Source organism: Gambusia affinis, linkage group LG21 (assembly GCF_019740435.1).
Source record: "Gambusia affinis linkage group LG21, SWU_Gaff_1.0, whole genome shotgun sequence".
In the NCBI taxonomy this organism is placed as follows: Eukaryota; Metazoa; Chordata; class Actinopteri; order Cyprinodontiformes; family Poeciliidae; genus Gambusia; species Gambusia affinis.
Window position 1 is genome coordinate 7474946 of NC_057888.1, and position 25607 is coordinate 7500552.

Consider the following 25607-nt stretch of genomic DNA (forward strand, 5'->3'; position numbering starts at 1 on the left):
TGTATCATGCCGATCCCAAAAGCAGCGAGCGACACCGTTGAGCATTTTCATCCAAACGACACACGCTCCTTTGATTGGCACTGACACGGCTTCTCATTACTGCAGGTGAGTGGGAAGTCGACCGCCGTGAGGGAGCCTGAGTGCTGTTTTGTGTTTCCTGTGGACGAGTACAGAGGAACAATGCTCTCACCTCACCATTAGAACTTAGCTCTGTGATGTGATGTGCTGCCTGGCTTTCTGCTCACAGCAAATGAGATGGGATGTGCTTATTAATATGAAAGCACTCCAGTAAAGCAGCTCCTTGAATTACCTTTGAGTGAGTCGTGGAGGAGAGGAGCAGACAGTTGACTTTGTTCTGCTTGCTTCCATTGTGGATTACATGTACAATAGTTTGATACTGCTAGTTTCACAAGTATGGTAATCACACTTTGCTTGTTATAAAATCAAGCAGAAAGAATGCCTATTTAAAATGCAGCAAAAACTTTGCCTCGCACAGAACAACAAATATCCCAGAATGTTTTGTCTGTACGTGTCGAACACACTTAAATCTGAATTTATAAAAATCAAATATGATTTTATTCTCATCTGCCGTCATATTTCTAGACCTCCAGCATGACCCAACCTAGTTTTGCCTCTGTGAAGTCAGCTAGAATTGTGTGCACTCTGTCACAAAAGATAACTTTCCCCCTTGTTTAGTTTCATTGGGAATTTGTTTTTACTGCACGTTTGCAGGCATAAATCATTTTGACAAATAACCAGTTACACTGGTGCCTGTGTTTACTGAGTCTGCCACAAGATGCTGCTCAGTTTTATTTAAGCAACTGCTCCAACTCTACAGCACAACCCCATTACAGTGATAGTTATTCATCACAGTCTGAGAGGGCAGCCCTCTTAAAGCTCGCAGTGGACCAGCGGTTCACTGCTGTCAACATCGGATCTCACGGAACCAACTTTGATAGACGTGATCGGAACACGTGATCAAACCTCCATTTTTCTTTTTATGATTAGAGTTTTCCCCCTGAGCTGTATCAAAATATTCTTTCTGTTTTGTACAGAATAAATCTGAGAAGTGTGCTGCGAGTTTGTACTTAGCCTCCCTTTACACTGACAGCCTTAAAAAATCCAGTGCAACATATTGTCTTCAGAAGTCACCTAATTAGTAAATAAAGTCCACAGTGATATAAATCTTATTAAATCTGTTATATAAATCTGTTCTGTGATTGCTTGAGAGATTTATTAGAGAACATTATTGAACAAACTGCATCATGAAGACCAAGGAACACAGCAGACAGGTCAGTGATAAAGTTGTGGAGACTAATAGAGAATATGCACAACTGAAACCCTGCAAATACATTATCCTCCACCTAAACCAGGGGTGTCCAAAGTGAGGCTCGGGGGCCATTTGTGGCTCTTGGACTGATTTTGTGAGGCCTGCAACTGCAGTGAAATAAAATGATAGAATTTTGGTTCGTCCACCATATCTGCTACCAGGCTAAAATTATTAAAAATTTTATTACTGATCTTCTCTGTTCGTCTCTGGAGTATTAGGGCCACCTCTTTTTAAAAATTTTATTATGAGAATAGTCACAATGTTACGAGAACAAAGTCATATTATTATGAATAAAGTTATAGTACTATTTATGACTTATTTTTACTTATGAGAATAAAATCATGACAGTATGACTTTATTCTCATAATATTTTTGTATTTTTCTTAGCATGGCCCAAATACTCCACCATAGAAGCAGATATAGCTTGCGCACCAGATTTACCATTTTGCCAGAAATATGCAATAAAGGACTTCAGAATCGGGAAAAAAAGTGATCAATTGTGTAAAAATAAATGTGCTAAAATCCCACACCTAAATATAAAGCTCCTTTCATTCTTCTTCACTGGCTCCTTCCATTGCACTCCATTACTGCCTTCCCCTCTATTATTCAGTTTTTCCTTGTTTTTCGACTCCATCGATACCCTTGTGAGTTTTTCTTCATTTGGGTCCGACTTAAAGTATCATGACAATTTAACTTAACAGTGAAACTTAATTTTTGTCTGCTTTCTCCCAGCTTGAAGCTCCAAACCACCAACATGCATGCTCTGATGTATACCATTCCCCCCAACATAAACCGCCCACTCTGTGAGACAAACAGCCTTATTAGCTGGTCATTAACTGCCTCATTACATTTAAACACAGACATTGACTGGACTCCTCCCAGTGCCTCATTATTGCGCCTGGCTACTGTCTCGTGTCTGATCTGACGTTAATTAGAAAGCAGCGTGTAAATGCTGCAAAGCACACTTGCTTCGGAGGTCGTGAAATGAGCTGACTGCTCCCTGGCGACAGTGCAGCGCTGTATTATATGTGTGATTAATCAGGCCTGGAGCCCTGAAGCGGCTGAGTAGGGGGGGGGGGGGACACTGGGGCAGAGGCCAGAGCCGCAGTTGTCTGACAGAGGTGCTGTGCCAGCAGGCCTCATTCAGCGGAGCTGTGATGAACTCAGACAGGGGAGAGTGAAGGAGCGCCTCATGGCCAGGGGGCCCCGGACACAGTCAAGACATTTAGCTTCACCCGTGACTTGTGTCACTTTCTCTCCACGGAGGTCCCTTCAATGCATCCCCTTCAGATAGGAGGACGTGCGAACAGGCGGTCTGTCAGTCCACTCGTTTAAAAAAAAGATCTGCCACAAAGGCATTTCTCCACAACATTTTTTTCCCCCCCCATCTCTTCTGGTTGAAGAATTTCATCGGGACGCTGGGTTCAGAATGTCTTCTGGTTTGTTCCTCGCTGACAGAGAGGCGTTTGTTATGGAGTTCTGACACCCCGACGATGTGTTTGTCGATCAGTTCATCAGATCGCCAAAGCCTCTGGGTCGTCCCTCGTGGACAAGAGCGAAGATGTGTTGACGTGCGAGTCAGACTAGCCTGCTGGGCCCATTATCGTCCATTGCTGATGGATACATTGAAGGGCTTGTTGGGTAGATGCAGGTTTATTAAAAGCTCTGCCGACAGCGATGGCTGTTGTTATTTATGCATGTTTGTGTCCATTAGGTTTCTCGCTCCACATTTCCTCACTAAGGGCATCTGCCCATCCATTTCCCCACATGATAGCAGCATTCCCTGCACTTTGTGCTGCACTGGCATTATTGTAATCGGCATCCTAAAAACACACCGGTTTACAATTTTTTACATTAGTGCTGCTCCCCTCATCTAAGATTCATGAGTGACAGTTTCCCCAGCCATCCCTCAATCTAATGGTATAAAAGAGACAATGTTTTAAACATTAAAATGAAAACCATTTACAACTATGATCAAAAGAGAACACTCGGGCATTAAAGTTTAAAAGGTAAGGATAAGTACAGCCATGTGGATGGACAGATGAGGTGGAAAAAAAGATAAAAAAGTGAAGTCGGGTGCACTCTTATGCACAGGAAAGAGGCATAAAGTGCTTCTGCGCTGCACTGCAAAACGCTGACCTGTAATTAATATGGTTATACCTTGAGGCAATTTCAGGATGGCTGCTTTTTGGGATACAAATCCCTCAAGGTTTCTTACCTGCTCAGGACCACTGTAAAGCATTGTATTAAAAAAAAGTTCCCATATCAGAAAATAAACACACAAGTCTTAGTCAAAACAGTTATTTGTTGTGTCTGTTGCTCCTTTTTTAATGTCTGTACTCGTTGAATCTTCAGGTAGAATAAAAAAAAAAGAAAGAAAGAAGCATTTGTCAGTTTTGCATCCATGAAGAAAATTGATTTTCAACTCCAGTGTTTTTTATTTCTGACCCCATCAACTGACTGAGTTGTTGTCGATGCCCCCCCTTTCCTTCCTCCCCCTCGCACCGTCTCTCACCTTGCAGGTTCTGCAGGGGGAGCGTCATGATTCCCCCTGCAGCGGCGGCAGCCACCAGGCTCTGGATGTTGGCCGTGGGCAGGGAAAGCACCAGGCCCTGCTGTCCACCGAGGTGTCCGCCTGCGTTGAAAGGGATGAGGATGGGTTGGTTCATGCCTGGCGCCGCCCCGGACATCACGCCACCCACTGCGTTGGCCAGTTGCTGGGCCACCAGGAGAGACTGGAGAAAGCCACAACGGACACACAGACATTCACCATAATTGGCCAGATGAACAAAAACGGTGGCATTTCTTTTAAACGTATAAATATATGTGTTGCAAGTAATTTTATCTCAGGCAGACATTTAAAAAGTGCACGTTTTGGTAAATTACATCTCAAATCTCTGTTTTTCCCAAAGTTTTGACCTGTCGACATTGATTTAGAAAGCTCAAATCGATAAAACACAGAAACGTTGCTCTGATATGTCTAACCTTATCTGCTGAAGACCACTCTCTTTTTCAAAGTATCAGCCTGACATATTTTTGGCAAAAAAACACAGATTTCTTTAAAAAAAAAACACAACACACTCTTAAACCTTGTGTGCTGATCCGGTTAATAACACCTCCTGAAAATAGCTAATTTAGAATGCTCTTTGCAAAGTAACAGTATCCACACTGCAGTGTCTTTAGGTATGGTGTGTTCACTTATCAGAAAAGATCAAAACTTTGAGTTTTCTGGTCATTTTTGTTATGTAAACATAATAAAAATTGTACCCTAATTTCTAGTTTGAAACAAACCCCACACTTCTCCTTTTTTTCAAAAGTCTGACATTTTTTTACTTTATGTATCAAATGTTTGATTTTACGAAGGGAATGCAGCTCATTATTTGTCCTTGAGAATATTTAGGTGCAACTATAAATAAACATCGTGTTACAATTTAGTCAAAAACAATACATCACGTTGCGTCAAAACCTAATTTTGCATATTTTGGGGTATTTTGGTTCCTGAGTTACCTATTGTATTGAAAAATGAAAACACAAAATATACTTAAACATTTATTTTAACAATTCATGAGCGAATGACATCAGATTCAATTAAAAATTATTTTATATAAATTTGCAAAAGCATTGAGCAGTTTCTTTGCTCATCAGGTCTGGTACATACCTGTCAATTTTTTTGTTTTTGACCAGGAAACCAAATTTTTGCCGTTTCCCATCATGCTCCTGTTACAGTATTTTCCTGTGAATTCATTCTTAGTGCTGATAATTATGATTAAATGAAAATTTAGCTGTATAAAAATCATGTGCAATAAAGAGTGGTGCACAGAAAATGGACATTTAATCTTAGCATCTGTGTTTCTGACTCATTTAGTGAGCAATTACCTTAAATCTGACTTCAAAATACTGAACTGAGACAAATAAAGAATCTGTTACTTGATCTGGCTGAATGTGTTTAGATGGATGCACATGTCAGCAGACAAATAATGTGAAATGCTGTTTCAGAACAGAACTCCATATTTGTAAGAAGGCTAAGCATTTATCTTTTATAAAGACTCAGAGAAAATCATTTTTCCTTCTGAACAAATCAGTGGCAAAATAGAATAATGTGCTTGAAACAAGCCGAGCTTTTGAAAAAAGCAGCAACACTTTTCTCTTTTGCAGAGGGTTACAACATGTCAGTCTTCTGTCCTCTTGGATTAGCTCATTTATGCAAGTTAAAGTGGAATTGTTGCTGGAATATTCATGTGTTTTCATCAAAATAAACATCTCTCTATGACGCTTTTCACAGCAGAAACTCACTTGAAATGTGTCCTCCAAACCAACAGGTTTACATTTACACATATTAGGGCTTTAAACCAGTGGTTAAAATCTGCAGAACTACACATATTTAAGTCAATCCAATGCAACCTTTTTGAAATTATGTCAGCATTTGTGCATGTCAAATGGATTTGTACAAGCAACATGAGGCAGGAGATATTGCAAAGTTCAACAAAACTCCCAGCGTAAACACGGAATTGAATTGTTTGAAATAAAATAATAAAAGAATTATGTCAGCTTGTATTGCATTCACGGTAAAGTAGGCTTCCTTAGACATTGCAGGACATGCCTGGTTGCACCGTGCACACTAAAGTTCACGAGCCTTTAACTCCAATTGTCAGCTATCTGCTTTGTTTTGCATGGCGTGTCTGCAGCCTGTGCAGGAAGCAGAGCAGGCTGGCTGGTGAGAAGAACCCACTTTGCTCTTAGAACCGGTGCTTCCGGGAGACAGGCACGTCACAGTGATAACCTTGCATGTTTCAGAGTGCTTGCACCTACTCTATGTGATCGCAAACAGATCTCAGGCCGCAGAAACAAATGAAAACTTGTTTGTGATACGGAGCTGTTAAAAAAGGGAGTTTGAGTGCTGCTGACAGGATTGTTCGCAAACACTGTAAAGTATTCCTCCTCCTCAACGTTTGCTTTGAAATATAACAGCAGTGCATAACAAATGACAATACGAAGCATCTGAGAGCATCCATAATGGCATTTGTCATTAACTTTAAAAAATGAATTAATAATTTGGGCGCTCAAAGAATCCTCAAAGGGACAGAAACAGACGATGCGTTTGTTGGCGGCGAGTGACACATTTGTAATCTCGTTCTTTTTTTTTTTTTTTTGACTAAATTTAATCTCAAATAGACGCTGCACCCAATCAAAGGGGATCCTCAAACATTTCATCTGTGAATCAAACAAAATGAGATTGGCCAGCTTGACAGTAAAGACAGCCACAGATGGAAGGGAATAACATTAAAAGACAATTCGACAATTATGAGATGCAGCGCTGATTTATTTATCATTACAGACAGCTTTGGAGAAGCCGGCAGCTGCCAAAAAAAAAGCGCAGCAGAAATATCTGATGTTTAGGTGATCACGAGGTGAAGCGACTGCTAATGCACTCATCAAGATGTGACACAAGAACAAATTGAGTCAGAACAGAATTATCTCAATTTGAACCCAACAGCATCACTAATACAAACAATTCGTACTCATTAAACTTAGTCACATTACTATGTTTCATTCAGAAACATCAATTTATATGTTTATTTGTGCTGAAATCTGAAAACTTTGGCTTTTGTTTGTATTCAGCTGTCTTGAGTAAATTCTTTATAGCAACAGGTATTTTACTGTAAGTCCTTATCCGTTTTCTGAACTTGGAAATGGAAATTTTAGCTCATTATTCTGAACAAAATAGCTCAAACTGACTGGATGGATAACATCTGGTTCTTGACTTTCTAAACCATTCCACTACAACTCTTAGGGTGCATTCATATCAGCTCTGTTTAGTCAGCTTTAATTAAACTCTAGATCTTTGCATAGAAAGTCCAGTTTGTTTGGGGAGTTGTGATTGGGCAGTCGAACTTTGACGCAGACAGTCCTCCACAATCGATGGATGGATCCATTGATTAGCTTCATCACAGAGTGCCTTCTCACATAGGTTTGTTGAGTCCTCTGTATGTCTTGTCACAAATTATCTTTCAATAACGGAAATGGTCTTCTTTTATAAAGATCTATTGACTGCCTAACTTATAGCTTTTCCACATGCGCTGCAAATCTCCAATGTTGTAGGACATTATCATAGATATGCACTATTTTGTGATTCACTATTCCATAAAACCTCCACAAAATACAATGAAGTTTGTAGTTGTAACGTAACAAGATGTAGAAAGTTCTGTCTCTCAGTTTGCTCATTGACTGAAGAACCCAAAGGATCACTTATCCAGAGGTAGAGGCAGTCCACCTTCTGGCTTATGGCCTTAAAACTCTCTGCTGTCCTCTCTGTAGGTGTTGCTGGAAAGCGGCTGCACAACGCTTGACACACCTGACAGCTAAGTGTTGAGAAGTGGTCTCCTAGGGGTCACACGGACACACAGGCTGGGTTAGCGTTGAGCTCTGGAAGAGGAAGCAGCCCCACTCTGGACAGGATGTTCTACCCTGCTTTTTGGCTCATCAGGGGAGAATAGGCCCCTCCATCTGCTTGGCAGCTCTGGCACTGAGAAATTGCCCATAATCACACAGATAGCAGACTTTTGTCATCCTGACTGCAATTGGGAAACAGAAAGAAGGTAGATTCATGTTGGGTAAACTACCATCAGATAATGGTTGTTCGAACAATATCCGGCTCTGGGGCGAGAATCTATCACAACATATTGATCCTGGAGCAGGAGAATTGGGTATGGCATGCGGAGCGCTTTTGTTTCTGAAAAGTGTTAGCTTCACAGACTGTACTGACAGCATTAATATATTAGATGGTGACTGTTGAGAGCCGCCTGCTGAGGCTCAGACTGTAAGTGCTGCTTGCTTCTGCTGCTCTGCCTCTTCTGTTTTTTCTTATCTACATCCAAAAAACAATTTTTGACCAGATTCATGTAATCAAAAAGAGCTCTAAGCACTTGTTTTTTACTTAAAGATATAATTAGCTTTTTGAGTTGGAATTTCTTAACATTTAAAAATCCCTGGCAAGACTGAAAAGCTCTGATGTTTTCCTGCATTTCCTCTTTTTTCTGAGAACTGACTCTCATTGAACATAATATGAGAATAAGCTTCTTAAACAGTGTGAAGGAAACATGAGATGCTTTTTGAGTGTGTGTTGACTGGTGACATGGAGCAACACTAACGAGATAGATGTTCATTAAACATCGCTAGGGCACCAGGCCAATAAATCCAATCATATGGGACAATGCCTGATTGAGCCATTAACAAGGCTGCAGGCTCAGGCTCTTTACTCTCTGCTTGTTGTGACAGAGCCTGTATTGTCAGCTTGTTAGCACCGCAGCTCAATTACATTTGAAGATGATGTATGATGACTAAATATTTTAACAGTTCACACCGTAGCATTCAGTGAGGGTGTTTATGTGTTTCACACAGAACATGAACGGAAAGAGAACACGTGAAAGAAGCCTGGTAGAAATTTCAGCCATTCAATCTGCAAGTTTTCTCTCAAGGTGGCTCTAAAAGGTGTTGTTCGCAGTCAAGCTAAAATCTTAAAAGGGACCTACTTTGTACTTCTATTTTGGTTGCTATTGCTTCTAAAATCAATCCAAGCACTTACAACACAAACACCCAATAAGTTCATGGTTTTTGTTGTTTGGAAAATGAGCCGTTTTAAAAATGTTCTGAATGTAACCTCACAAATCAGCAGGCACCGCTCTTCACCTACCAACACCAGCGAAGTTCAGCCTGTCTCTTAGTAACCCCAGCAGAGTTCCAGGACATTTGGTCAGCTGGCTTTAATGCTATACCATGGTTGCTGGAAAAGACAAGTGTGCTGTTGACTTACCATTCAGAAACCATTCTTGTTGGTTGTGCAGGGGGCTCCACTTCTGCTTTTCAAAGATGTATGGTTGTATAATTGTGTATCTGTTACAGCCATGTTTATGTGCAAAAGTAAACAGTGAGCAAGGGGGCACAGCCAGCAGCAGGTTATATGGATTTAAAGTGTCTAGACGCCCTAAAACATCTCATTCTGAAAGGAGCTCAAAACAGGAAGACCTCAGCAGACTAAAATGTCATTATCTAAGAATGATTTTGTTGAAAAGATGTAATGACCATGTTTTGTATAGGCCATTAACCTGTCCTAACCTGTTTGAATAAACACAATAGGAGGGGATGATGATGTTTGTCTGTTTTTCAGGAGATGGACTGTGATGATGTGGTGACTGAAACCCAATTTGTAATAGTAATGGACACGTTATGTACAGACATAGTAATTAAATTAGATTGTGTAATAAAAAGGATTCAGACCAAGCATCTTCTTGCTTCTTAATTTTTTTCATATTTTTAATTTAAGTTAAATGATTTTCATTTACAACAAGAGATGGGAATTTACCATATTGTTTATAATTTTTCCAGAAAAATTTCTCACCATGATAAGAATTTGGATTTATCATTATTCCCATAAATTTCGATTACTGTTGGTAAATAAAAAAGAAAACTGATAGTATTATTGGAAATGTTATTTTTACCATTTTCGCCACTATTCATTTCACGAGAGCATGAATAAATAACAGTAAATGTAAAAATATAATTATATGCAGTTACTGTGTGCAGCTTAGTCATATAACTCTCTTTTCTGCTTTCAAATGGGAATGTTTTGCAACAACAGTATTTGTGTTTAACTCGCCACGAATGGAGTTAACTAAAAAAGAATAAATCGTTTCTTTAAATTTGTATCATCATTACAATAGTACCACAAAATATCACAGTAACATTTTAAGTTCCTTATTTAAAACATTAAGAAAATGACCAAAAAAATAAATACCCAAAACATATTTTTATCTTTAAGAGCACCAATTTAATAAAATGATTCTTATAAACAAGGATCATCTTTTTTCATCTGTTAATTTGTCTAAATTCTCCCGCTCACCTGTGGGCCCATTGGGTATCCTGGATGAGACTGGCCCAGATGACTCTGCTCCGACGGACTGCTGCTGGTGTCAGACTGAACTGATCCGTCACGAACTCCTGAGAGGGAGGCGGGGAGAGCAGAACAGAAAAAGCACAAATTAGAGCGTACATAAAAATTCAACCTGTGATCAACACAGACTTTGTAAGCAGATAAACACATAGCACATAGCAAGCTGTGATATTACAGCGCTGAGTAGAGCGGGCAGCAGGGAAGGGGGTGAGGAGGGGAGGAATTTGTATTTAAGTGCTTTATCAATAACCACTGTAGCACTGAATAAATTACCAACCAGCAGAGAGACTCATTGATGGTGGATGATGCATACTGGCGGGTCCCCGATGGCCTAGATTACCGCAGAGAGATAGATCTCCACCACAAACGCTGGGGCCATATTATTCAGCCATTTACATCGCTGAGTATCACTCATCTAAACCCAGTCCCCCCACCGCTCCCCCTCTGCTCTGAGCCTGCAGCTATGAGACACAATTAGACCTGTTTGCTATGAGGGCAGAGTGGAGCTGAGCAGACAGGGACATGATAATAAGCTTGCTGATGGCTGCAGGGAAAATAAAGGCCACAGATGATTGGTTATCATAGCAATCTCTATCTCACATAATCTCTCAGCAGTGCATCCAGCATGGGCTGCTCTAAAAGGTCTGAGAGGCTGATTTGACCCTTAAACTTCTACCTACATGATATCAGAGTCACATGATGCCTCACTGTAGACACACAGGCTCTAGGAGAGGTGTTTCCATCACAATGTAAGGGAATTTGGTGGTGGTGATTTATGCTAAATGAGAGATTTCATGTTAAATACATTGAAACTCTGACAATAAGACCTATTAAACTTATAAAACATTAAGAATCTCCCATTGCTTTTAATGAAATCCTTACTTAATTCTGATTATTATGCAAATAGAGAATAAAATATGTCTTGTTGTTCAGGCAAAATAAAATAATGTGACATTGTTGCACGGTTTTGCGCAACTATAACAAAGAGAAATGGAGCAATGAAGTCATAATTTCAAAAAAAGACGTGGCTCACATGTACACACTGAAATATGAAACCGCCACTTGAAAATTTTGCGCTCTGTGACTCATTTTCAAAAACGATCATCTCTGGTCTCCCAAAACACCAGATCCACATAGCCAACATGACACCTAACTTCATCTTCTTGTGCACAGGGTTCTACTGACATCCTCCAAAAAACATGAAAAAACTCAAAACTTAGCAAAAGGCCCAGGGCTAGCAATGTTTATGAGTTAGGAGAAAACATTCCAGTTTGTTTTTTCCAGCGCAGAGTTGAGTGGAAGTACAAGAATACATATAATACTACTTAAAAGTTATATGTAGAAAAATGGAGAAGTAAGCAAATAAGAGCCAGTCACGTTTGAGCATTTAATCAGAAGAAGCGAGGAGTGAGTTTATTGAAGGTTTTGTCTGCCAATTCAGATATTCCTTGGTAGTGCAAACAGAGGGCTGCAGGGACATGACACCTAAACACAGAAACACTGACATATTTACACCAATTAAGATTTCTGAGACAGTTTTTTAAATAAAAATGATCATTATGGAAGTGACGGTTGCACAGGTTTTTATTGTTCCCAAGCTTCTTTGTGAGAAATATTTTGGTGTCGAGTTCAAAATGTTCTTTTATAAAACATGAAAAATATAAAATTCTTTGTTCTACACGTAATATTTGACAGGAAAATGCTTATAAAATTATTCAATTTTCTGCTGTACCAGAGCACTTTTATATTTTCTCACCAAAATCACTTTTGGAAAAAAAAAATTACTTAGGCCATTATATTAGGAAGATGACATTTTGTGAAACCTGAATAACATTGAAGGTGGCTCCAGTTGGCTATTGATTTGTTGAATTTTTTTCATTCACTCTATAATTACACATTTTTGGGTTAATAAATTTGGTTAGAATGAAAAAAGTGGACTTCAGAAATATAACTGGAATTTTGGAAAACCTAAAACTTCAGGAAAATGATACAACACATTTCCTAGAGCCACATTTGTATATTCAGATTTAAATTTCTTTTCTTTATAAACAATAACCATGAGATTTGATCAAAAATTGAATTCCAACCTCCCCAAATTTGGGGGATGTTTGAAAACATGTTATTTAATGGTTAATGAAGAAAATAAGGTAAAGTAAAACTTTTGGTTGTGCTCTATAAAAAACATTCTTTCAATCTTCGGATTGTAATTTGAGACCCTCGAATTCCTATTATTTATAACTGTAAAGCATATTCACAGGAAGAGTGACAACAGTCTTAATCCAAAAGCAAAAAGATGATCATTGCGCAAAACTTTGATGTGTGTCAGTACACTGCAAGACTACTGCCCAGAATTAAACATGCTTACAGAAAAAAGTCACATAACAATGTATAAATGAATTTAATATCCACAAAACTTTAAGCCACACAAAGACGGCAGTGAATTTACAAAAATCTTATTACATTTCAACTGTAGGATCAAGTAAAAGGAAAATCAGAACTTTAAAAGATGAGTAAATTAATGTTTGTTGTGTCTTTTCTTTGTCTTTTTTTCTTCATTTTTTTTTTTTTTTACAGGCCATTCAGTGGTTTCAAACTCTTCACAAAAAACTTTCTTTTCAGGAGTCCTGTCGACAAGATCTTATTGCATGTCAAATATTTTTACATGGTACATCCTAAGCCCCCCTTCCGCCAACTAAAATCATTTCATCTTTGCATAAAATCCAAATAATTGGTGAATGATGTGACCTACCAAATGAACCTTACGCATTTGATGGCTGATGTGAAAGCCCAAGGGGGAAGCCTGGTTTTTCTAGCTGGTTTCTACCTCTGGCTTGATGGCCCTGCTTCTCGATAAAGGTCCGCATCGTCCCGCTTATCAGCCTCCCAACGTTGCTGCTGTTTTGACAAGCCAGTCTCTTTTCACCAATTATTTCACCCATTACAGATAACTTTGTGCCTGCATGGCTCCACCCAGCGCACTCAGTATCTGGAATTAAGATCAATGTGAACATATCAGACTTTAAATCAAGTAAAAGATAGAAAACATTTTTTTTTTGAAAATGTTTCAGTTAAATGTTTATCGGACAAAGATAACCTAAGTAAATACAAAATGTAATTTTTATTTATTTATTCAGACCAAGCTCGGTCAATATGAAATTATATTTGCCCTTTTAGTTATATAAAGAATAACTGCAATTAACCACATTTATTTTATACAGATTTAGAAAATATGATGATCTTAAGACAATAAAAAAATGGATGAGAAACAAAGTGACTGGCATCCATCAGTGTGGAAAGGGTCTTAAAGCCTTTGTGACTCTACCAAATCACATTGAAAACCATTATCCACAAAGGAAGGAAACCTGAAGGGTGCTGACCTTTCCTTGGAGTCATTGGTCTAAATTACTCCAGGAGCATATCGACAACTCATCCTGGAGGTCACAAAAGAACGCAGAGCAACATCTAAAGCACCACACACCATTGAGGTCAGTATTTATAATTCAATACTTATGTCTGATTCACACAGCAAGATAATTATGATAATTTTTGACCCAATTTCTCCTTCCGACGTTCCGATTATGAGGATGGCTCTAAAGATAATCTTGATTTTCCTGCTGTGTGTGGTATGTTAGGAGTGATCTAGTCTGCTTGAAAGGACGTTGGTTATGATTCTAATAAACATGTTGGATTGCCAGTGTGTGGGGTATTACCGAGGACAAGTGAGCACAAAAATTAACATGCAGGCTGTTTAATGTGATGTGCAGCCAATCAAAAGTTGAGAAAAAATCTGAAATACAAAAGACAACACCAGGAAGTCTGGTGGACATCGGAGACGACTTTGTATCGTTTTTTCTGTTAAAAATAGTTTTCAAACTGTCCCTGTTAATTCAGGCTGTCTTTGCCAGTATTAAAATTTGTTCTGTCACATTTAGATGTGATAGAAAAAGCAAAAGCAGGAAAAGTGTGTAATGGGGCAAATACCATTTCACAGAAATGTTACTGTGCTTTGAAAATTTTTTTAAGTTAATCTGAGCCAAAACCGAAAAGCTAAAATGCAATGTGATGAGAGTGGATTTGATTATGTTTTTTAAGATTTTATTTATCCCTCCCTTACTTTTTTGTACTGTAAATCAACTTTCAGATCATATCAAAATTGCTTAAATATGCAGCCGCCACACTGTGATAAAAACAAAAAAACCAAACAGCCCTACTGAGTGACTTTAAAGGAGGAGAGTTATTAGATTACCATCAAAGCAAAATCAATTAGCCAAATGAGGAAATTCAGTTTATGGTAAAAGAACATGACAAAATAAAATGATCAATAACCTCCAAACAGTAAGGCTGATGACTTTCGTTAAGATATTGCTCATTAATAATGTATTTTATCTGATAAGCAGAGCGGGAGACCTACCGAATAACGATTGCTTGATGCCTTTCATCACATCATCTCACAATAACTTAGAAGGCTTCATCTCTTCACAAATATCTGTAACGTTAACATGTTTATCACAGGAGACAAAAATCGATAATAAATAAATACTCATGCACAGATTCCCTCATAGGATTTGTGTAATTTCTTTAATAGCTGACTGCAGAAACACCCAGGGAGTCAGTCTTCAATTCCTCTTTTATCACTAGAATCTTTGTGCATGTTAAGCTTTTCATTTCTTAAAAAGCAACCGCATGAATGATTCTTTAATGGATTTCTAGATGGAGATTAATGTTGCGCTCAAAAGGTGCTTAAAAGCATATTTCTTGATCAAACCTTTGCTTAAAAGAAATTCCTTTGAATCTGTGATTGTACACAGGTCACACTGTGGATAAAATGGAATGAATGGACATATTGATGTGAGGGGATATGAAAGAAGAGGCCAAACGATAGTAAAAACAGAGGAAACACATTCAGGCAGAGCATTCAACATGTTATTTTTTTAAGTTCCTGCGCAGGTTTTGTTTAAACACCCCAAGTGCTCCTAAGTAGAAGGTTTGCATTGAAGATTTGAAGACTATTTAGCCTATAAATAGACGTTCTGGCCTTGACTAGTCGAAAACGGTCGTTCTCTTGCTGTCAATCTAAACTCCTGCTGACAGCGACATGACATTTCCATCGAAAATACTCCTTTATGTAAGGAAACTAATTATATTTATTGCAGAGCACGGGGTCCAATTTGATGTGACTTATGTCACTGAAATATTGCCAATATCCACCACCAAATAAATTCGCTTGCATTGATCACCAAAGTGGCCACTGGAGAGTGACTTTCAATGCAGCGTAGGGCAGAAGGCCTCTGCGATCTGTGTGTGTGTGGGTGTGTGTGTGTGTATATATGAAAAGGGGGGTGCAAAGAGCTATATTTATTTGACTTCATTCGGCCTGTCTTAATGCAGGGTGCCCCAAGGACTGCAGCACAAAACAATTAGCCTGGATTTCATAAAGCAATCAGCATGCCACCTCGGCTAATGCAGCGGCTCGTACATTGACAGTCTGTATGAAATGGTGTTATTGAAAGCTTTGTGTTCACGTTAGCTTTCGCCTCGGTGCATTTATGAATCAATTTTCGCCCATAAAAGAAGCTTTAACACTTAAGCTATTTTAGTGGAAATGCATTATGTAAGTTGTCAAATGTATGAGAGAGAGCCCTGGTAACGATTTGAGCTATTCACACTGAACAGCCGGCCCCCATTTTTATAATGGGCCTTTTGAAAATGTCTGGCTGAGTGCATGAGTTTGCTATTAAGTTGCTGTCGGTCATTTTTTTCCCCTCTCTTTCTTCTGCCTCTCTCTTTTGAAATGTAATCCATAAAACTAATGCTAAAATTTCAAAAGGATTAAAGAATCAAATTTAATTACATTACTAATTGTTTGCTGAGTGAAATGATTTCAGGTTAACACAAAGCAAAGGTGGGCCAGATGAAATTATGATTTCAACATTAAAAGTGCAAAGTGCTGTTGATTTAGAGATATTTCAAATAAACACAACCATTAATAGAGAACAGTACAAAAAAACATGAGGGAAAATATCTAGTGAGCAGCAGTTTCTGAACACAATACATGTTAAATCCTGAAGCAGATGGGCTACAGCAGCAGAAGACCAAACCAGGTGCCACTCGCAGCTGTTAAGTACAAGAAACTGAAGCTACAATTTTTATAGATTTACCAAAATTAGACAAATCAACTTTGAAAGAAAATGAAATGCATTAATACGTCATGGTGGTATCGTTTGGTGGATATTTTCTTAACACATTTTAGACCCAATAATACCAATGCTTGATCATTTAAACACGTTCCTCGGCTCCTGACCATATCCATCTCTTTCTGACTACAATGCACCCATTTTCTTATAGCACTATGCTACAAAGCTCAGATCAAGTCAAACAGGTTTCTTGAAACAACACAATGAAATCACTGTATTCTGATGGCTTCAACAGTCAGACCACCTTGGAGAAGTAGTGAAAAGGAAGATTCTCTTCGAGGTTATGAAGCTAACAGATCTGCAGCGTCTATATGATCATATCAAGTCAACATGGTCCAAAATCTCTCATGGACTGCTTCTGATACCTTGTTTTTCTCCATCCTATAGCATTCTGCAGTGGGTAAAAAAAAAAAAAACTTGCTTGAATTTTGTAAGCTTTTGAATACGGTGAGCACCTTTGTCATCACTTGTTTTGCATCCCAGCCGCAGGAGGAACACCTGGAGCAGCAGGTGTTCCTCCTGCTTCTAAGGCAAATTTGCATTTGATAATGACATCTTGAACATTCAAGTTCATTATTTGTAATTGAAGAAAATTGTATTCAGGTGCATTCATATTAAGAGGACATATTTTAAGTTGTTATCTTTTATATGAATACATTTTAGATTAAATTATATTTTAAGACTTCTTATTTGTATACATCAAAACGTTTTGAGCAAAATTCAAACTGCATAAGATATTGAATAACAATCATGATTACTATATATACATACACATGCTAAACCCCAAATTTATAGCGATTAAATTTAAAAAAGGGCAGGGTATTCTATTTCAAAGGCCATCTGTGGACAATTTTTATATAAAAGTGCTTCTCTACTGCTGATCCCCACACATGATACAGATTTACTTGACCGAGATGCTAAAGCTCACATCAAGCATAGGAATCACAATAATTAAGTGAGTGTGAAGGGGACCCGTCCCCCTTATTTAACTAATTATTGTCCCCCCGCACCCACAGTTTGAATATAGCTTTCCCCAACATTCCTTCTATTGTTTTACACAAAAACCCATTCAATGTAACTCATACAGCTATGTCAACCAGGTTTTTCTGGCATCTTTGCCATCTTTTAATATCATCATTGCAGAATTCAACATGGCATCTTTTTGCTATTGACCCTTTGCAGATGATGTCATGCTCTTCAGAAATCATTAACTCCTGTAAAGCGCGTCAAACAGTTGATATTTAGTTGATTCCACAGTCACAATTGTCAAACATGGCTGCGTATAGACTGCACAAACAAGCCAGGATACAAACAAAACTAGTCATTTTATTTCATATTTTTTGATGAGGAAAGAAGACAGCGATAAATAGCTGAAACAATCCTAAGGACTTGCAGAACTCAATGCATTTGTGGGCTGGCACCAAACATTTTTTACAAGGTAAGAAGATCAACGAACATGTACTTCATTTGTAAGGATGAGTAGGAATACAAAATTGCATTTTGCAATGGTGCATATTTAATCATTCGCAAGCATGGAGAAAATGCCCCATAATCATGTAACCTACTATGTATGAATAAAACGGGTCGTTTTTACAATTTTAAGTTGTATCCAATGAAAGAGTAAATTCAGGCAAAGTCAATTTGATCAAGTCAACAAACACGCCAGGAGGGAGAAAATATAGGCCAGTTTCTAAACTAGATATTAACAACTGTTGTCTGTGAACCCCAACCAGGTGTATTACTTCCACAGACAAATTATGACTTCATCAGGTAGAGGCCATCGCTCTATTGGCTGCAACAATCACAGACACTGTTAAATATTCCCACTCCTCACTTCAGATATCCATCATTGTGCTAAAACATGAGTAGTGACATATTTGCAAAGCATCAATATTTTGCTGTAACATTAAGTAAAAGATGACCAATTATATCCCTACATTGCAGCTTCAAAAGTGTAAAATTGTGAATTGGGATCAGCTCCGGATTCCCATTTATGCTTGACAGGTATCATTGAGCTGCTGAAGTGTAAAGGAAGCCCTCCGATGGAGTACAACCGCACCACACAAAGTGTAATTCCATCAATAAACCACAACCTAGTGTCCCAGAATGTTGAAAAATTGATTTTACTAATACCACTTGGAAAAAATAATTATTTAGCATTACAGTGAGCTGAGAGAGACGGGCCATTTCTCTGCCATTCATGTCTCCCAGGCAAACCACAGCCTACTGCTACACACAAGCAGAAGAAAGTATGAAGTGCAAGCTTTAAAGTGATTTACTTAACTCCTTGTAGAATGCAAGAGAGCCCAAATCACCTGTGATTTAGCTCAGTTTCATTACCCCCACCAAAGCCCTTAACAATAACACAGAGCATAATCTGCTGCCAATAACTCCAGGTGCTCTTAGTCAGATGGCTCCCTGTGGACTTAAGTAATACTCTGTTTAGAGGCTGAGGTGGAGAGGCTGCTTGGGATAGGTCAATAGTGATTCTGGGGATAGAAAATCACCAGAGACTGACTTTTGAGTGTCTGCCTGTAACACTATTACCTACATTAGAGCTACTGCTGGAGCTAGGAGAGCTGTCATTTCCTTAATTAAGAGTGCAATGCAGGGCCAAGAGGGAGAGGAGGCCATAGCGATCTCCCACCGGCCTTCGACATTAAAACCTGATTCCTCACCGCGCAAGGGCGTAGACGTTACAGGGGGAGGAAAAATCTATCTCATTCATTATTCTGGCTCAAAGTGGAATTACAGAGTTAGGGAATTACACAGGAGGTGGTGCCATGGAGTATGCTGAACAAAAAGGATTTTATACTTCAGCAGTTCTGTGACTATTTCTGAGGTGATCATTAAGCCTCAGGCAATGGAGGAAAGACTCAGGAGGACAGAAGGGGAAGAGGAAGGACAGGAGAAGGAAAAAAGGATGATAGGAATTATATGCATCTATGATAGTTAAAGATTTTGAATGCAAAGCAAAAGAAAACAGTGTCCTGCAAGTTTCTGATGAATCAGTAGGAAATCTACATGCAAGCACTCCAGCTCTCCCTCATAGACATTGGTCAACACCTAAAGGCTCTCGGACAGAAGGGTACTCTGCTTCAGCTCTTACCTGTCTCTTCCCTTCATGTTGGAGTGGAGCTGGAAGCAGCACAAGCACAAGAGGGACCAGAGGGAGGTAAGTAGGTGAGAAGAGGCAATGCCAAATTCAAAGGTCAAGAAGGAGGGATGGCATGATGGAGAGGGGAAGATAGAGGAAGAGAAGGGGAAAAGAGGGCTTAGGTATTCCTCCTCACAGGGGACTACGGACACTTTGCACATGAGCACATCTGCTACAGAGCGTCCACCTCGTTCCCAAAGCAATGTCAACCTGATTAGCTCAGGGATGAAAGAGGTAAATAATAATCCAAATTAACCCTCATCCTTTTACAGCCATCAGAGAAGGTGGGGCGCTGTGATGAAGACTAGCTTTAGAGAGCTGTAAGCCTTTTAGGAGATGCCTGCTTCACTGTTGCTCCTCCCTCTAAATTACTTAAATGACATTTGCTGTAAATAGGATTCTGCTGCTGACCACCAAGTGATGAAAAAAGGCCTCCATCTCACTCTGTCATTTAACTCCTCCTTGTCTATAGTACTGCAACTCATATGACTACAGCTGAGACTACTTCTCAAACCTCAAGTGGAAAACAGTTGAAGTTTTAAACTTTTCTCTCAAGAAGTTTTACATAAATTATTTTTAATCATCTGTTAAGTTCTTTACCATCTAAAAATGCTTAGATTTTAACCAACTGTTCTATCTAGAAAATGTTATTTTTCCTATAATGTATATTATATTATTTTTATATTATAGGAAATATAATAGTTTCTTCTTATATGTTAGTTTGTATCGTATTTATATTTAACATTTGAATATTTTATATTATTATACTCATGACTTATATAACATTTCATTTTTATTATTATCAAATTTTAATTCACACATTCATACTGAATATAGATTAAATTGATATATTTTGTCTTGATACTTTATTAGTAATCTTGTTCTCCATAAGCATATTTGGTATTATATTGTGGACTTATTTTACTTTTTTATGAAATATATTTATGTGTTTATATTATATCTGAATTTCATAATATATATGACTTGTTTGTTATCAATTTTTTTTTGTTTTGTTTATATTTTATATGTTGACTTATAAAACTTTTGCATTTAGATTTTGCTTGTTTGTAATATATATATAGTAACACTGCATTTAGATTTCCTATTACGTGTTAGTTGTTATATAGTATTTATATTCAACATTTGAATATTTTATATTAATATATTCATAATTTATATAACACTTCATATTATGATTATAAAATGTTAATTCACACATTTATACTGAATATAGTTTATATTAAAAAAATGTCATACTTTATGCCTTATATATTTTAATATTTGTACTATATCATGTAACAAAATATAATATTTGGTAATATTTGTATTTTTAAAAAACATACAGAAAAACATTTAAATCACAACCCAAAGGAATGATTGTTTCAAAAGATCGATTTTTTTGTTTTGCACTGGAATAATATACTTGACTAGTTGGATGTAGTTTCCCTGTCCTTGATCCACACATCTGATTTTACTGAGCAATATGCGGAAGCTTACAGAGAGTAACAGTAAAAAAGAGTGAAGACTGGAAAATTGCGTTCATTATTATCTTAGTGTTTCACAACATTACAATTACTTTGCTTTCACAGAATTGTGCACCTCTGAGAAAATAAAAAATGCAATATTATTCTTGTAATACAAATCTAAATGTATATCATTTTGTTTTTTGTTTTTTAAAAAAAAAGCTTCCTGAGTTGTGTCTGGTCAACTGCAGGACATTTAGCAGTAGCCGGTGGGGCGTGAGCCCAGCAGCGCAAGGTTTGTGGTCGTGTGTGGGTAGGTGGGGGGCCAGACACCCACATGTCATGCTCAACACATCAGCCTGAACCTCCAGGCTATCCAGCGACCAATGTCCCACTTTGCCTCTCTTCCCTCCCCATTCTCAGTTGTTCCTGCTAACATTGAGATCCAACAATGGATCACTCTAGTACCAAATGATTAATAAAAACTTTGATTTGTGAAAAGTATTGTAATAGCTGTGACTGTATGCTCATGTGTTGGGAATGGTGGAGGCTGAAACATACTAACCTCTTCCACCAATCCCGTCACATTATTCTAGAGGAGCAAGCTAATAATGGAAGCAGGAACGGCAGGAAATAGTGTTGCTTTGAAGCCTATAACTCTATTCAAGAGAAAAGAAGCATCACAGTGTTATTCCACATCCTGAGATATAAAGGGAAAAAACATAATAACTTCTCGATAGCCTGGATCTTCACTGCCCTATAGTACACACCCCCCCCCACTTTTTCCTGCCCACACCCCCGCCTCATCCTCCCAATACACCCACCTCTCCTGCCTCAATCTTTGGTTTCAAAGGAAGCGAATCAGCCAGAAGGACAGAAGGTTATGCATTAGTACTGGTCATTGCTCAAAGAGGGAACGTTATAAATAATAAAGGCTTGTGAAGGACACGAGGGCTGTGGGATGCATCTCCTGGTTCACGCCACACAAGTCAAAGACAAGACTGTAATTTCAATTCTGAAAATGTGACCCTTGCAGCTTCAATTACATCTCAACAACACCAACCGTGTCCATGCCAGTCGACAGGATTCCTCTTTGTTAGCTCTACATGAAAGGCATGCTGATATTGCTTATGGTGCATGTCCTACACATACATTTACTTTATTTATTTTTTTCAAAATGATTCTTCAACTTAAAAAAAGTACATAGCTAAAGTAAATGCATAAGGAAATTCAATCTATTTTCTCCCCAGCTGTCTATAGAACATGTAATACTCTTCTTTCTATTCAAGACATACAAAAAAAGTAATCACACAAGCAATGGGTTGAACTATCTTGACAATTATTTTAAAGTTTTGTGTGTTTTCTCAAAGTCATTTCTGCATAAGCAAGCATCCGTGGAGCCAGATGACCTTTGCTGTTGTTTGTTATGAAAACAAGAAGTCCACTTTGTACTCATCCTCTCTCCCTGTCCTCCGTACCACTCAGTGATTGTGTTGGTGTAGCCATGGGCACTGCGGGTACATTAGCAAATGTAATACACCTGCTTTATAGGCACGCATTAGGCTTGTTTTCAAGTGTGTGCAGGCAGCTGAAATCCCCATAATGAGATCCACCTCCTGGGGAGAGACTTGTTCCCCCCTCTCGCTCTACTTTATCCGCTCTTATTTACTCGGCGTGGCCCATTCAGCGCCGGGTTTGCGCCTCTTTATTACTTAACCTCACCACACAACATTACAAGGCTCTTTGCATTAGCAAGCAGCCTTTCCCACCATGCATCCTGCTCACTAAGCTGATTACACAAAAATAATAAGAATCCATGCCTCAAGCAGTGCGCGTTTGTGTGTCTTTATGTCTGACGTGTAGATGAAATATTTTACTACGAAAGATGGTCTTTTATGTAAGATATGCGCTGTGCATGGGCTAGTATGAGATTCTCATGGTATGATAATCTTGAATAAAAATTCTACCATTTACGGTACGCATTGAACTAATTATGAGCTGCACAGAGGGGTAGGTATTGGCATTGTTGCCTTGCAGCAAAAAGGCTGCATATAAATTCTGGCCTGGTGTCTTTCTGCATGTCCCATTCATGACTGGGTTCTCTCCAGGTAATATAGCATCCTCACATACTCAAAATATGCATGATTGGTCTAGATAGCTAATCTAGCTAGGTACATTTGATTTTCAACTTGAGATGGTAAAGAACTGTCCTGATGTTTTAAAAATACTTTACCCGTCCTGTAATTTAGCATCAAATCATACATCATAAATCTGATGCCAACTTCACTTAAAATTCTCTTATAGTGTTTGTATATATTGCATCCACCACAAGGAGTATCCATAACGTATGACATGTGAAAAAGTCATAGAATTTTGCATTTATAATTTAACTTCGGTACCTGTACTTTCATAATTTTGTATAGAGCAACATCACTAATATTATAAAAGCCACTGGACGTATGCAAAAAGAGAGTACACACAATTTTAGTTTGAAACAGTTAGTTTTTAAAACTTTGGCGTGCTTTCATACCAGCTACCGAGTACACACGAGGCTACACACTTAACCTATTACAAGGCAAGAAATGTTTCAAAATTAACTTCTTTTTCACATCAAAAGCAGACAAACATTTTCCCATCATTTCACGCACACATTGTTTTTCAATCAATCATTTAGCATTTGTCTGTACAAATATAAAATGTGTTTGTTCCAACTGAAACTGATTGTATCTCTATTTGCCACAATATAGAAATATTTTCAAAGCTTTTTTTCAACCAGCTGACCAACAGCATGCAGCAACAGGCTGGGAAGGGACAGGCCATGTTAATCTCTAAATTTTAGCCACTCCTGCACTTTATATAGCTTCTTATCTAAAGGAGCTTAGACCAAGTTTTATTTTTGAAAATTCAAAGCCATGCTATAGTAGCAACTTGATGCGCCTTCATAGTTTTTCTAATTTTCATTTATTTTTGTTTTAAATGTTGTTGTTATTGGTTTTTACTTATACTCCATTGATGAAATTCTGTTGTGGAGCACTTTGTGACTTTTACGATGTGAAACGTAAAGTTTTCTTACACTGGGAACCCAACCTGCATAGCACCAAGCATGTTCTTAGGCAGTTAATATGTTAAACTTACTGGGTTTTTTGGGTTTTTTTTTTTTTACAGAAAGGCAAACTTTGTATTAGAAGTATTCCAAAAATATCATACTCATGCTGTTTTGTTTGTCAAACGTCATGCACTTCAAAAACAAACAAGAAAAACAAATAAAAATAATTTTTTCTAAAGTTTTTATTTTCCAAATAAAAGTGATACTGACAGCACAAAATGAAAAACATTTGATTACATTTCTGAAGTCATTTTTAAAATGAGTCTGAAACAGGAACACGCACTACACACATTTTAAGGATTCAGTTGTGTGTTAAATAATCCAACTGAAACACATTTCACCGCTCAAGTGCGCAATCTGTACGTAAAGTCTAATTACGCTGAAAAAGTGAAATAAATAAGATAAAACTGCATTAGGGTAGTTGTACCTTCCATGGTGGACAGATTTTTTTTTTTTAGCTGAATGACCTCCAATACCAGAAATCAATGAAGATTCATTTTGGGAAGGGGGATAGTGGGTGGTGGGGGGTCTCTAGGTGACCTTTGTGAAAATCTACCATCATTTTTGGCAGAATCCGTATAAGTGCAGACCATTTCATGCAGACAGTAAGTGTATGAAATGAGTGCTCCTGTCTTTCCAGCCTGGCTCTCTTTGACAGCATGATGATAGAAGCGTCACATCCTTGGGAGAGTAAATGCAAACTGACAAGAGATGAGTCTTTGGTTGCTGAATATAATACAGAATTGTGCTCTGAGTGTCTTATTATCTTGTCTGTTGATGTTTGATGGGGGGAGATTTGCTTGAGAAGAGAAGACAGAAACTGTAGGCATCCAACACCATCTTGTCCTTTCACAAAAAAAAAAAGAAAAAAATTGCTTGCCCCACTAACCACAGCTTTCCCACCTAATGTCCACTTCTACTTGGAATAAATACAAGGCAGCAGGATGTTTGTTGTGCCTCGTAGCCCCTGTTACCTGAAGTGGAAGACTATTTGCACAGGCAAGCTTTTAGGAGGAGAATGACCCTTTCACCACGGCAGTGAGCATGTGAAGGCTGTGGAAGGTTGACAATAGACAAACGTGAGTGCTGCGATTGTTTACTACCAGCTGACTTCTGCTTTTCATACTGCCACAAATCCTTACTGTATGAACAGTGTTAAGACACCAATGCGAAAGGTGTACATTAACTCTGTGAGACGCAACTGTTACGGTAGGTTCAAAGAGGAAAATACATGCTGGGTCATTTTAATCAGACTTTGGGTAAAACTTCATAAAAAGCCTGAAAACTTTAGCGTTCACACACAGATTTAATGATAATGTCAAGGAAATCCAGTGAACCTTCATCTGAGGAATCTCTCTGTATACAGTAAAACCCTAACTTATTCATATGCCTGGCAGATTTCAATTATAA

The 25607-nt window shown here is 38.2% G+C and overlaps 1 protein-coding gene across 5 annotated transcripts in view; it reads right to left on the reverse strand.

The window, feature by feature from the left end:
* pou6f2 (POU class 6 homeobox 2) overlaps positions 1 to 25607 on the reverse strand; it is a 94435-nt gene that overhangs the window by 57294 nt on the left and 11534 nt on the right. For all 5 annotated transcript variants that reach the window (XM_044104265.1, XM_044104270.1, XM_044104267.1 and 2 more), the window contains 2 exons: positions 10227 to 10324; positions 3846 to 4065 (listed from right to left, as the gene is read on the reverse strand). In XM_044104265.1, coding sequence (XP_043960200.1) covers positions 3846 to 4065; positions 10227 to 10324 — 318 coding nt within the window. The remainder of the gene's footprint in view (positions 1 to 3845; positions 4066 to 10226; positions 10325 to 25607) is intronic.